Genomic DNA, 14,567 nt, shown 5'->3' on the forward strand with positions numbered 1-14,567 from the left:
TTTATTCAGTAAACAGTCTGAGAACTACTACTCTAAGAAAAAACAACAACATTTTAATCAAGAACTCTGTTCGACTTACCAATTAATTGATTTCACATGAGAAGAGTTACAAGAGACTGACGAGATGTGAAAGTAGAAAAAAAAAGCTCCAATCTCCATCTGAGACTGTATGTGACTACGATTAAGTGTCAGTTCAAGCATATCAAGAAACAAGTCAAATAATAAACAACGTACAACCATGAAACCCTGAAGATGTGAAATAAAAACAGTTTACAGCGCAAACAGATGCTGTTTGATCACAAACTTTAACAACTGAAAACAGAATAAATACGTGTTGTAGTGAGACGCCTTGCGGGGTGCTTTAAATTCAAATGCCACGAACCAACCGCTCCACAGTTGTTAGCTTCGCAGCTACAGTTAGCTCCATGGTTAAAGACTGTTCTAAAAGATTAAAGCAACTGCAAGGAACTTTTATTTTGTGAGGGTTCTGGCGGCCCCTGTGGACAAAGGCGGTAGTGTTTTCCAAGCGCCAGGATTTCCACTTTGTGCGTGGACCTTTTCAGCTTCGGTACTTTTGCAGTTCCTCATACTGGAACCATCTCCACCAGAGACTACAAAGTAATACAAAAAATCTCCTTATGTGGGATTTCAGACCTTTTTTATATGTGAAAAAAAAACAACAAGATTTCCTGAAGAAGCGTCTTTCCATTTGCTTAATTAAAATAGGGCCCTTGGAGAGAAAGATGGACCTGTCCTTTAATAAATAAATAAAAACAGCAGCTAAACCAGAACCAAATGGACGGCAGGCCAGAAAACCAGGTTTAAACTGTTTTTACTAATGTACCGCCGACAGTTAGTTTTTAGCCCTTGATTGAAGACCTGAACAAGTTGGGAAAACCCTGATTAACAACCGGCAGACAACAAACCTTTTACTTTCAACATTTCCAGACACAGCTGCCAGCCGACAAGCGTCCTCTGAGGTGGTTCTGTCCACTCGAGACCCGAGGCTCGAGGCGAAGTAGATTGCGTTTGTGGGTCTCCGAGTCTTTCTTTAAAGTGTACAGTTTGCATCCTGGGATGTCCCGATAACCCCAATATTGAAAAACAACCGCCAAAGACGGCGAGCAACTGCCACAACCTCCATGTTTTTAAGCTTTAAGAGTATTTGTACTACGCTACGAAAGCCAGCAGCGAGCCGCGGCGCTGAGAGTTGAAATGGATGTTCATCTCTGGGTATAAAAGCTGCGCTCGTCACTGTCACTTTTTACCCAGTCGTCCAATCACGATGGAGGAGGGAAGTACTCGACCTTGTGCCGACATTTTTACTCATTTCGCTCCACATCTTCGCTCTGTTCTGCATTTCACAAACGAGTATTTCATTAGTGAAACTAATTGGTAATCTTTGTCATTTAAAAAGCAACAATAGCCAAACAATAAAACATATGTATAGTACACTAAAATCAGGATAAACTAAGTAATTTGTAAAAAACTAAAAAGAAGAAAAAGGCAATAATATTGCATATCGCGTCGTTGAGCCGAGCCCGAGTCCCATCTTCTTCTTTTTTTTCTTCAAATTTGAACGCACAACATCTGGAGTGCATCTGTAAACCACTTTGACAAGCAGGGAGGCAGATTGTTCACACCGCCGCTCACAGCCGGGTCGATAAGTCCGCTCGAGTCCCCGTCTGGTGCTAGCAGTAGATCGACCAGTAGATGAGGTTGAAGAGGAAGTACGATCCGGGGAAAAGGACCCGGGCGTACTTGTCTATGATGTGCGTGTCGATCCAGACGTTGCTGTAGGCGGTGGAGCCCACGTGGCCGGTGACCTGGTCGCTCTCCATCGCCAGCTGCACCAGCATCCTCTCCCGCTTCATCCCGTTCTCCTCCCGCATGCCGTAGTTCCCCGTCGTGTTGAAATCCACGTCACTGTAGCCGTCCGACATCACGCCGGGGTGGGCCAAACCACAGGTGCACGGCAGCTGCAAGAAGACAAAAAGGCACTTAAAAAAAGACGTTCCAAAACACAAACTTTTTCATAATCCAAAAAAATCTTGGAATTCAAACTGACACCGTGTACGTTGTTGTCATAATCTGATTTTGCTTTGGAGAAAATGTGATTTTTAACAATGAAAAAGACAATATTTTACTGGAATAAAAGTATTTTGCGGAGCAGTGAACAATCAAGACTGCATTAAAAAAGATCACAGTACTTCAAAATGTACACTTTCACTTCAATTTGTTAAAATTTTGTTTACTGCCCGTCATTTAAAAAAAAAAATTTAACAGTGGCTCAACAACTGTCATAGCATTTAGGTTAAATTGTCTTCTGTCTTCATGGGAATTCGGACATAAACCAAAGTATTGGACACATAAAAAGGTTGATCCTGATGATAAGAAGTCAAGAAAATCAACAGCATTAGTAGGATTCATCCTCTGGGGACCTTGAATATATGCATCCAAATGTCTTGGCACGCCAAGGTTAAAGACACACGGCGCTTCTCGACACCCACCCGCTCTCGGAGGACCCTCTCCTTGCGCTCCTGTAGAGTCGACAGGTAGTTGACGGCGGCGTACTCTATCACCGACAGGAAGACGAAGACGAAGCTGACCCAGAGGTAAATGTCCACGGCTTTGATGTAGGACACCCTGGGCATGGAGGCGTTGACGCCGGTGATGATGGTGGACATGGTGAGCACCGTGGTTATGCCTGAAGCAGGACGACAAGCCAGAGATGGTGAAACCCGGACTCATGTCAGACGTTGAAGAGAAAAAACATTTGTTTGAGAGTGGAGAGCTTTTCCTCTTTGTTTGGGACGCAGACCCTTACATCCTCTGAATACAATTGTGGTGTCAGGTATGTACAAATATGGACAAGTACACATTTTAATTGACAAAAATGGAGTCAAATTGAAACAGGTACCAATCGCTGCCATTTAAAGATGGTGGGAGTTGTGGGACCGCAAATGTTTAAGTCACAATGACGCAGAAGTTGAAGCACGTTTAGAGAGTAACTAAACCCCCAAAAACCAACAAACACGTGCAATGTGTAGTGTTGATGATGGATTTCAGGAAAACACCGTTAGCTAGGAAAACACCGTTAGCCAGCAAAACACCGTTAGCCATCAAAACTGTCGGTTTCCTCCGTTTTCACTGTTAGCTGTGAGCCGCCTGCTCAGCCTTCACTCCCAATGTTGTACATAGCGCCTTTAAATATTATAATTTTAGTATCTTCATCACCTGTAAGCTTTGAGGGAAAACTTATGATGTGAAACATTTTCTAGATCAGCGGCTAGAACGAAGAACTAAGCCAGAAATCACCAAACTAGCCACCTTTCTTTCTGTAAAGTGTTTGCACAAAGGCAATGAAGTAGTCCGTGACTATGAGATATGAGTTTACAGACAATTACAGTTCCTTCCTCCTTGTTTTATGCAGTCTTTGTGCAAATCTCTGCGTTTCACTCGTTGTCTTTTTTGATTGCTCGCGGTCCGTGTTGTTTGTGCGCCCTCTGCACACCGATCTTTACCTAGCGGCACCCTGGCCGGGACGGCCCTGCGGTCGATCCAGAAGGACACCCAGGACAGCATGACCATCAGCGTGGCGGGGAAGTAGGTCTGCAGCAGGAAAAAGAAGACGTGACGCCGCAGAGTGAAGTTGATGTACAGACGGTTGTACCAGCCTGGAGGAGGAGAAAACGTGAGAGGTCACACAGACCCAAGTGGCTGCAGGACTGCAAATTTAAAAAAAAAAAAAAAAGACAGCGCCGAGCTTCCTGTCGCTACCCGTGCTACTGTAGAAGGCCAGCCTGGTGGTGGTGTGAAACTCCTGAATGAGGAACTGCGACAAAGAAATCCTCTCGTCTGTGTTGAGCGACCTGTTCCCTTCCTTCCAGTACAGCATCAGGTCATCGTCCGTGTACGCATCTGGAGAGACGAAGAGCATTGACGGCGGATTATTTGCACAAACCTCCACCGCCTTTTAATGAATGTGAAACACTTCCTTGATTTGACATGAACGTGACAGGAGGATAAATATCTCACTGCTTCTGCAGCTACGACAAGACTTTTTTCTACAGAAGTCGGAGGAAAGCCACACCGAGTTTGATCACATCACTTACAGCTCTCTATCTCCAAAGAGCATGTCTGCGTATCGAGCGGGAAGCGACTCAGGTCCATGCTACACATGGATGTGACCGTCACCCTGCAACGACAAAAAAAAAAGCTAATTATTTCAGTTTTAATGTAGTTTTTTCCCCCCCGGGGTCGTAGTATTAGTGTTAGCTCCAATCGGCGGCGATGGAAACACGACAATCAGGTGCTACCTGGCTGGTTGATAAATAAAATCAACATGGAGTTGGACAATTTTTACAATTTATTTACGTACAAAACTACAAACGCCACCAGGACTTCATTGCGAGAATCAGTAATTTGACCTCGTAGAACGCACTTCATCCCAACTTCCAAACAAAGTAATACTCATCAAAACCACTCGGTTAGTCTTTACACTGTTCCAACATTTCCCAACTCTGGTTCGACCCAAAGAAACCCTCAATTCACCCGGTTAGATGTGAAAAGAAATAGACGTTATATGCTCTCCTCAAAGCCACGAGACTCCACTGACAGGAACAGTAATTCTACATTGCACATTATTGTAAAAAAACACTTAATTTTAAGCCAAAGCATTTGGGCTTTCCACTGATCCAACCAATTGGTTGAAGGTTTAAAGAGTCTGATTAAGTAACAGTGTTTGTGACTTTTCTATTGCAACAGAAAAAGGAGTTTTAGTTGTAGTTTTTCACATGGAAAACAGGGACAAGTCTGACAATGCAAACTGTAAATAGAGGCCTTTTCAGCAAAGGCCCATCATGCACATTGAACCTTTAGCAGAGCCGTACCCCTCCACACCCACAAGCACACACGAGGTTGGGTCAGCAGAGATTTGATTTCCGGCACGCAGATGATAAATGAAAATACATAATCCAGCTCATGGGACAAGATACCGCATCCTCACCCGCCAATCTGCCTTTAGTCTGGGAAATCTCCAACCGGCACCAAACCGCGCACAGATTAACCCCGCGACCGTGTGACGAGGACGCTCACATCTCCCGCTAATGCCCTTCCCTCGTTTACCAGATACTACTACGACGCCCCGCCATCAATAGCGAACGCTGATTCCCAGATGTGTGACGCCATCGTTCTGAATTTGGTTCGTTTCCGGCGGTTCCACCGATTGAGCGGTCGCAACAGGAGGCAGATGGCCAGCTGTAAATCTGTTATGTGGATTACAAAATTCAACTATCTTGGCCCCGAGCCTGCTATCGCTCGCCACAATTACGAGGCCTTGCTCGGGCGGCATTAGCGGGTCCCTAATTGGCAGAACGTTATCCCCTTAAATACACATCTTCTACCGTGGCAGCTGGTGCCACTTTGTCTTTGCAGGACATCCCTGAACGCCCACTAACATCCAAACCTGCCCCACTTCAGGGGCGTCACGTGTACTGCATGTAGAACATCTATAAAGGCATTATATGAAACTGTAGTGTTTGTATTTATTAGCATGGCTATGTAGAGTTTTTTTTCATACGGTTATTTTACATTTTATTTATTATTTATTTGTTATTTATATTCCTACTGCTAACGATCTAGAACATTGCACTGCACTTGTACTGCTTCTTTGTGCGCTTCTGGTCAGATGTTAAACTACATTTCGTTGTCCTAGTACTTTTTTTTTTTTTTAAATAGTTTTCTTGACAATAAAATTGAATCTGAATCACAAAACTCTAAAAAAAAAGAGGAAATATTATGCTTTAATAAAATGTTCAATTGGTGGACTTCTAATATTTACACAATGATATTTTTAAAAAAAAGATAAAATCAGTATTGTTGACATGACCTAGTAGATAAAAAAAACGCTCATAAAATTCTATGACTTCCTGTAATCCTTTAAACCAGAAAAATACAAGATTAGTGACTGGTTTCATATGACAATATCACTGTAATATGTAGCATATTGCCCAGTCACAGAAGGAAAAGGAAAAGCACAGATGAAACTAAAAACATGAGCAATGTGTCCCATGACCAGCGTGAACAACACCAGGACCCTGAAGCATCATCCACCCGCGATCTTCCTGCTATCTGGGTCGCCGTGGCAGTGGGCTTAAGCGTCGTACTCCAGATGTTCCTCTCGCAAGCAACGCTTTCCAGCTCTTCCTGGGGATTCAAGAGACGCTACCAGGACAGACCAGATCTATAATCCCTCCGGCGTGTGCCATCCCCAGTCGTGCGTGCCGTTAAAAAACCCTCTAAAGAAGCGAGGCGTCCTGACGTTGAACCCCCTCAGCTGGATTTAAACCAGGCGGCCTCCTACGTTCTGCCGAGTGATGCCACTGCAGAAGTGTCTAAAAGCTGCATTCTCTCTCCTGACCACCAGGGGGCGACTCCTCTGGTTGTATAGAAGTCTATGCTTCATGTCTTGAAGCTGCATTCTCTCTCCTGACCACCAGGGGGGTGAGACTGGAAAAGTACAATAAAATGGGGCGAGCCCAACATGTTAAACTATTACTTTCCGGCTAACGACCACTTTCAGTTGTTTCACACCGTGTGTGTGTGTGTTTGTGTGTCTGTGTGTGTTGGGTCCGATTTACCGCAGGCTGTAGAGGACTTTGCCGTCCGGGTAAACTCGCAGCATGACGTTTTCGGTGGTGGTGTCGTGGGTGAAGGACTTCTTGGAGTGGACGAAAAACATGTCGGGCACCCAGATCTTCTTCACCAGGCGTCCATCGAAGGTCATGCTCAGGTTGTTGTTGCTTCTGAAGGACAGACGCTCGTCTTTCCAGTAGTGCCTCAGATACAGCGTCATGGTGAAGTCCTTGAACAAGGTTACGCGTGTCCGTTACGTTCGTTATCTCAACCAAACGGCAGCTTTCCTACTCACGGTTCGTTCCAGACATACCATGTCCACCTCCGAGATAGCGTCCAAACTTTCCACCTGGACGTCCACTCCCACAGGGACTGCAGGCCCTGTCGAGAAATACCCAGCTTTAACTCACAGTCGTGTTCACAGTTCAACATTGGACCGTTTACATTAGGTTACAAACATTTCTACTTTAGCTAAAAAGTTTCTAAAATACAACTCAAGTTCTTGAGCAATAATTCCTTTAGGAACCTTTTTGTTTTTGGTCGTATTTGATAGTTATTCTGCGACTGAAACAGCTGCTTTTTCTCCAAAAATCTGACTTGTGTAACATTTTCCATTAACTCTGCCTTTTCACAAATTTTCGTAATGAAATTTGGATTCAGGGAACTTAATCCCAGGTCAGAGCCTCCTCCTCAGACTCTCCAGCCTCTCTCTTAAATCCACTGTGACCCGGCACGTCCTTTGGTAAACTAACCGGGACTATTGTTTGGGTCATGCATCACCCATGATTCTCCGTATCTTGGGCGTAAAACCTCTCTCTGTCCACTAACAGCAATCTGAAGTTTCATTCATAAAGCATGAAAAAAAAAAATCCGCCATATTTGCTCTTTTAGAATTTCCACCAATTCCACTTCAATGTCTTTAAAGCACAAATTCAACAAGTACATGAAACAGGTAGGTCGGTAGAATGCACAATAAATAGATCCAGTTGTTTTCATGAGTGAAGCGTTCACTCGTTTTTTGTTGTATTGCTGAGCGACTTGTGTTTTTCCCGCTCAAATTTCAACTGACAGCGGAAAAGCGCCCGACATCAATTTGCCTTTTCTTCTCATTACAGCGACGCAGCGTTGATCTGAACAGATTAAGCGGCCAAATTAAGTCGCCAGGTAAGATTTCAGGTCATTTTAATGTATTTCATTTAAACGGCACCACTCTCTATAAGGTTACCGTACAGTTTGTGCAGCTAGCGCTTTAGCGTTAGCGCTCATTCGGAGGTTGAGTTAAACATTTTACAAAAGGAAACTGTAAAAACTCTCCCTGTCTGAGCGGAGCCAGCGAGTGCAGATGTGTCCCCGGTGGAACTGTCAGGATTATCTGTGTTTATTTGGAAGGTTGTGACTCCTTTTTATGCTTTTGCTTCAAACACCGACTTTCATCCAAATCCCCATCAAAGCAGTCGGGCGCAGATTTCCCAAACAATGTCACAGAAGGCAGCGGAAAAGAGTCCTCTAATCCTGTTTGACATTATAGTGCATGTTGTTTTCTTTCATCTGTTGTTATTTTGTGGCTTTTGTTGATGTTGTTCACTCACTTAACTTGTTCAGGACTCCGGTTGCTTTTTTTTTTTTTACTATTTACCAGAGATGCAGCCATTTCTTAAAGGTCTGATCAGCCGATTATGATTATGGGAAAGTTTTTGAAAGCAGAAGCTCTTTATTTGGAGCGTACTGAGACCTTTACGAATCAAGTCATTTGTGTCTTAACCCAATAAAACTACAAATTAGTCTGCACACACCCGTGTCATGTAGCACTGAGGTATTTGGTGCCGGTGGCCTCCAGGCCGTTCTATGGTGCCAATGTGCATAAAAGATCATCAAAATGGACGAATAGAGCTTGTTTATGTTTAAAAAAAACTGCATGGACCCCACCAATTAATTATAACATGTCATTATGAAACTGTGAACTCTGAAACTCATGCAGTTGGGTTTGAAAGATGATATAAATATTAGAACAAAAAGCCAAGGAAAATATTTGTTGACTTTGCGAACTAAACATCCGTATTTTAATCCCCCCCAAAAATCTGATTTTGGGTAATTTTGCAAAACTGGCCCTCGGGCAAATTAGGAGTTTTCCTGATTTGTCATCTGTATTAATAATGTTTTCCCTGGCGAGAGCGGTGAGACTCACAGCAGCCGTGTGACGAAGAGAAACACGTCGATGAGCTTAAATTTGCTGCAGAGATTAACTACGTCCCTGTGGATCCACCAGGTGTTCCTCAGTTCGCCAGGTTTTCAGGGAACAACCTCGACGCGCTGCGTGACAAACAAGCTGATTGGGTGAATCCATCCAGCTGTCAGAAATATCTGTTGCACAACACCTTGCACTCACAGTATGCGCTTACCATCCCAACACAACACACAACAATACAAAAACACAACAACGAGTAAATGCTTTTCAAGAACTCCAGGTGAAAATCTTTCAAATGCAAGAGAATTTAAAAGAAAAGCACAAAGATTCTGGCTTTGAGCAGCGTGGCAGATGGAAATGGGAGTTATTGAAACCTAAAGCGATATAAACTTTGGCCCCTTGGTAATTAATCACTGGTCCACAGCAGCGTGGATTAGGCTTAATCCCGCTCCGTTATGTCATCTCTACAAGGCAGCGCTGGCCACAAATGATCTGGCCCGGGGTTTAGTGTAAAGTCAAAAAGAACACTTCATGTGGCTAATGAGTGAGTCGCATGCTTCAGTTCACAGCCACTCATTTACAGAAGAAGGAAGAATCCTCCTCACCTCCGAATCCGGGTCGCATTGTGAAGTCGTGGTCGTCTATTCTCAGCAGCTGCTCTGACTTCGGACCCCAGATTTTCGTCACATCCTGACTCCTCTTGAAAATGGGGCTGATGGAAATGTTTGTAAAACAACAAGAAAAGAGTTAATTTCTTCACTGCTACAAATGAAGTTATGCGTCATGTTATTATTTTTTAATGTCTTGTTTATTTAAAATGTGTTTTTGTTTTGTTCTACGCCTTAAAATACGTCTAAATGAGACGACTAAACATCCTCATGAGAACACTAGGAGTCGCCCCCTGGTGGTCAGGAGAGAGAATGCAGCTTTAACACATGAAGTGTAGACTTCTATACAACCAGAGGAGTCGCCCCCTGGTGGTCAGGAGAGAGAATGCAGCTTTAACACATGAAGTGTAGACTTCTATACAACCAGAGGAGTCGTCCCCTAGTGGTCAGGAGAGAGAATGCAGCTTTAACACATGAAGTGTAGACTTCTATACAACCAGAGGAGTCGCCCCCTGGTGGTCAGGAGAGAGAATGCAGCTTCAACACATGAAGCATAGACTTCTATACAACCAGAGGAGTCGCCCCCCGGTGGTCCGTAGAGAGTGATTGTAGTGTAATGATACTGTGTTTGATGGCAGCTGTCATTAACTCATACTTTTAAATAACTGTTGCTCTTTAGCTACTAATCAAGGTTTTACTGATAATAAGCTCTTCTTTGTCGTGAACACCTGGCAGTTTTTGTGCATCGTAGTCGGTTGTTTATGAGTTGATGCAGCACAGGCGAAATAATCTTATGAATTTTCTGATTCTGAGGGATAAGAATGGATTAAATTGGGTTTAGTAAAATACTCGGCAGCGGCCCATCCTCCTCGATACTGCAAACAATAGTGTGATTAAAATGGTGACCATGTGCCTCTAAATCCATGATGCTTTAATCTCCGCTATAAGATCCTCCTTTCTAGCCCCTGTTATCGTTCTAATTGGGATAAATAACAACAACAACAAAAAACAACAGATGTGCGTCATACCTGGCAATCTTGCGGCCGGATCCTTCTGTCAGAGGCATTTCTCTTTTTGATCTGAAAGATGGAAAAAAACGTGACGTGAGTTTATACATTATGCAACGTCTCATGGCTCTCACTCTACATGAGGTGAAAGTACTCCTAAGAAAGTGGGGCACGTTGTATAGAAGTCTATGCTTCATGTGTTAAAGCTGCATTCTCTCTCCTGACCACCAGGGGGCTACTCCTCTGGTTGTATAGAAGTCTATGCTTCATGTGTTAAAGCTGCATTCTCTCTCCTGACCACCAGGGGGCGACTCCTCTGGTTGTATAGAAGTCTATGCTTCATGTGTTAAAGCTGCATTCTCTCTCCTGACCACCAGGGGGCGACTCATCTGGTTGTATAGAAGTCTATGCTTCATGTGTTAAAGCTGCATTCTCTCTCCTGACCACCAGGGGGCGACTCCTCTGGTTGTACAGAAGTCTATGCTTCATGTGTTAAAGCTGCATTCTCTCTCCTGACCACCAGGTGGCGACTCCTCTGGTTGTATAGAAGTCTATACAAGTGACTCTACTTCTCTCTTGATGTATTCCCTCAGTAAACATTGTAAACATGAGTTTATGTCTCAATCTCTAGTTTCTGGTCTTCTTCTATACAGCATGATGTTCATTTAGTTCATTATGGTCTGTTAGAGTCAAACCTAAAGATAAACATAAAGCAAGGCGCTTTAGGGGCGGGGCTACAAGGTGATTGACAGGTCGCTGCCGCACAGTGTTTCTCATGTTGGTTGGACCGTTCCTTCACTTATACCTCAACTCATCAGTTTGGATGCAGTGAAACTGAGAAACGATTAAGCGGGTGATTGAGGACGGGCAGAGAGCCGACGAGCCGCCGGGTCACCGTCTGCTTCACTTCGTCGCCTTTGACCCTTAAAACCAAGTGGACTTGAGGATACTGAGCAGATTAACGTGCGATGGCTCGACACCATACATTGAAACGGACACCAGGAAGCCGAGCTGTGCGCTCCTCGTGTTCCAGTCAAGATGCCGGTCAGGACAAAGTAAAGGAAAGACGGCTTTATAGAGCAACAACCACACTGAACTCTGGCTGCTCGCAAATGTTTTTAGTTCCGGGAAAGAGAACATGCGTGTTGTTCTATGGTTTTGCCGATGACAGAATTGTCTTTAAAGCTCTAAATTTCCATTCATTTGACCGATTTTATTGCTGACAAATAACACATTTCATATGTAAGAGAAATTATGTTTTTGTTTTATTATTTTGCCACACCAGAGGTTTCTCCCCTCAGGCAGCAATGGTGAAGTTTTTTGGAAACTCCTCCGAAAAATTCTCCCGCGCCAATTTTAAGTCCCAGCATGCCCCATTCAGACAATCTTTTGGCATACAATATGTCATATTTTCACATTTTTGAACCAAACGAAACAGTTTTTGGACTGAAACTCCTTCCTAATAGGCCAAGAATTTGTTTTATTGTGATTTTTGTTGCAGATTCTGATTCTTTAGGTCCTAATCTTTCCAAAAAGGTGTCTTATTGACGCTCCAGGAGGCATTTTTGGGGAAAGTGATTTTTTTTGCAGATATACATTTTTTTTCCAAGACTTTGCTGAACAAATACATACAAAGAACACAAGTATTGGAATTAATTTCACAACTCAAATACAGGGAGAAAGAGTTCTAGAGACAAGATTTTCAACGGGTTAAAGTGAACGTCCAGTCATAAGCTTCTCAAATCCCCCCAAAAAACCTCCACCTTCTGACAGCTGCCCGGCAGAAAGACAGCGTTCACACCGAGAACGACATTTAATTGCTGACCTTCCCTTCCGCCCGGCCGACCTTTCCCAAAGCCACAACAATAGCAATAATTCAGAAAGCACATTAACACGCTCAGATTACAGGTTACGTAATCAGAGTAAGTGATTTCTCTAACCGGGCACACGTCACCTGTTGTTGCCGTCGGCTGAAAGCGGCGCTCTGATGACCAGGCGAGCACAGCCGCCGCGGGCTTTCTGCCGCTCGCCGACGGCCGGGATCGGGCGCTCGGCCGCGGCGGGCGTGACGCTGAGGAACAAAGGAAGCTGAGTGTTAGGGAGGGAAGGAGTTTACATGAAGCAGCACCAGAGGACAGACTTAATAGTCTGGAACAAAGGAATGAGGCCTTGCCTTCAAAATCCAGTTGGGACACATTTTATATGTAATAATATAGGTTGTACAGTAATATTAACACAATGGTGGGCTTTTAAGTATGACCTTAAAATTACAATTTTAGTTAACCTTTTGGAAACCTTGTGAGAAAATCCTCCTGTGCCAATTTTGAGTCCCAGCATGCCCCATTCACACAATCTTTTGGCTTAAAATGAGTAATTTTTCCATTTTCGAAACGAATGACACAGTTTTTTGACTGAAACTCCTTCCTCACAGGCCAAGACTTTGTTTTATTGTGATTTTTATTACATATTCTGATTCTTTAGGTCCTAATCTTTCCAAAAAGGTGTCTTATTGACACTCCAGGACGCTTTTTTGGGGGGATCTGGCTCATATCATGCTGGATGTTCATAGTTGTGATCAAAATATCTTTTAAAAGTCTTTTTTTTTTTGCAGATATACATTTTCGTTCCCCAAGACTTTGCTGAACAAATACAAACAATAAACACAAGTATTAGAATTAATTTGGGGTTTCTACAATGACTCAAACACATGGGAAAGGAGGTCTGGAGACAAACGGGTCCATGATGGTCTGAACAGCTGCTTTTTCTTGTGTTTTTGAATAATTCAGTTGTTGAGAATCCAGTATATTCCTATTGAAGCTCTTTGGGAGCATCAAACTGAAATCAGAAGAACTAATAACATCACATCGTCGTCGTGTGACAGAAGGAAAAATCCTCTGACTCAAGACACAACCAAACGCTTCAGCGCTACTTTCATACCCACGACGAGGACACACATATATCTGAACCCTGACTTTTTAAATGGGAACAATCCCGGAGCGTCAAGAAGGTTAACTTGTAAAAGAAATGACACATTATTTTTTATGTATGAAGCATGTGGTCATGTAGAGGTATGCTGCAGCAGCAGCAGCCGCAGCAACAGTGTGTAGGCCTGTTGTATGACTGCACAACAATAAAGATATACAGTAGAGCAATAAATGGCACATCAGAGATAAATTATCAAGGAAAACCAAAACGGTTCAATCTCAAATTTGATTTCCAAAGGAAGAGGATCGTGTGATATGTGTTGAAGGTTCCAGAAACAGCCTGTAAGAGGACCTTGAGTTGATGGAGATGTTTTTGTCAAAGTGTTTTCAGGGTAAATAATTAACCGTTTAATTCAGTAGTTTCTGGAACAGACTCATTTACCTCAGACAAGCTGCTGGGTTGATCTGCCACTTCATCATGGTGAGAAATAATGAGTGGGGTGACAATCCTATTGCAGAATATATCGATTGTGTGAATAAAAGTGTGAAATAAAAGATTTTATGACTTAAACATGACTTTTCTTTCCAGCTTTACGCGTAATTACGCACGGCACCGTCAGAAAGTCATCCAAATAGATCTCCTCGGCACCAACGCACTGACCTGAGGTTCCCGCCCGGCTGCAGCGCGCGTCCCCTCGGCCGCATGTGTCCGGACACACCGGCCATCATCCCGACCAGCAGGGAGAGCAGCACCACGTCGGTGTGCATAGTGTCCAGCGTCCCAGGCCACACACACACACACACACACACACCCACACAAAAATAATCAAAAACCGCAGGTTACTCCCACAACGTCCCCCCCGCACAGCACGCGCATTCCGCACTCGCCTCGCGCCGCAAACATAGTGAGAATGTATACATGCATCATGTCACGGTATTTAATCTCAAAGAGAGGGGAGGGAGGGAGGTGTGTGTGTGTGTGTGTGTGTGTGTGTGTGTGTGTGTGTGTGTGTGTGTGTGTGTGTGTGTGTGTGTGTGGGGGGGGGGGGGGGGGGGGGGGTTGGAGTTATTTCGCCTAAACCTACAAATCCTCCGCGTGAGACGGTGCGGATTTATGCTCGTTTTCTTTCCTTTTTTAAAAAAAAAATTTATTCCCCGCTTCACCTCCACATGTAGGAATGTGACAGCTGCGCGCGGGTCAGAGGGC

General features: G+C 43.8%; 1 protein-coding gene across 2 annotated transcripts; it reads right to left on the reverse strand.

Annotated features, from left to right (window-relative positions):
• Positions 1 to 1,523: 1,523 nt before the first annotated feature.
• Positions 1,524 to 14,128, reverse strand: LOC137785522 (gamma-aminobutyric acid receptor subunit rho-1-like). 2 transcript variants are annotated; one of them, XM_068576831.1, is made up of 10 exons: positions 14,043 to 14,128; positions 10,458 to 10,508; positions 9,427 to 9,533; positions 6,950 to 7,017; positions 6,642 to 6,865; positions 4,116 to 4,198; positions 3,781 to 3,921; positions 3,525 to 3,677; positions 2,511 to 2,707; positions 1,524 to 1,979 (listed from the first exon to the last, which is right to left on the reverse strand). In XM_068576831.1, the coding sequence occupies exons 1-10, from the start codon at positions 14,126 to 14,128 to the stop codon at positions 1,692 to 1,694; spliced, it is 1,398 nt and encodes a 465-aa protein (XP_068432932.1). In that variant the 3' UTR covers positions 1,524 to 1,691. The 2 variants fall into 2 exon arrangements, with proteins under 2 accessions (XP_068432932.1, XP_068432930.1); XM_068576829.1 differs by having other exon boundaries at positions 14,022 to 14,128.
• Positions 14,129 to 14,567: the final 439 nt, after the last annotated feature.

The sequence above is a fragment of the Clinocottus analis genome, unplaced genomic scaffold (assembly GCF_023055335.1).
Source record: "Clinocottus analis isolate CAN_PGR_092001 unplaced genomic scaffold, fCliAna1.0.p SCAF_15, whole genome shotgun sequence".
In the NCBI taxonomy this organism is placed as follows: Eukaryota; Metazoa; Chordata; class Actinopteri; order Perciformes; family Cottidae; genus Clinocottus; species Clinocottus analis.

Coding starts and splice junctions, on each gene's coding strand:
- LOC137785522 (XM_068576829.1), bottom strand. CDS start 14,128: ATGCACACCGACGTGGTGCTGCTCTCCCTGCTGGTCGGGATGATGGCC. Junction 10,509..14,021: donor CAGCCGGGCGGGAACCTCAG/GTCAGTGCGTTG, acceptor TCCATCTTTCAG/ATCAAAAAGAGAAATGCCTC. Junction 2,708..3,524: donor CCCGGCCAGGGTGCCGCTAG/GTAAAGATCGGT, acceptor GTCCTGCTTCAG/GCATAACCACGGTGCTCACC.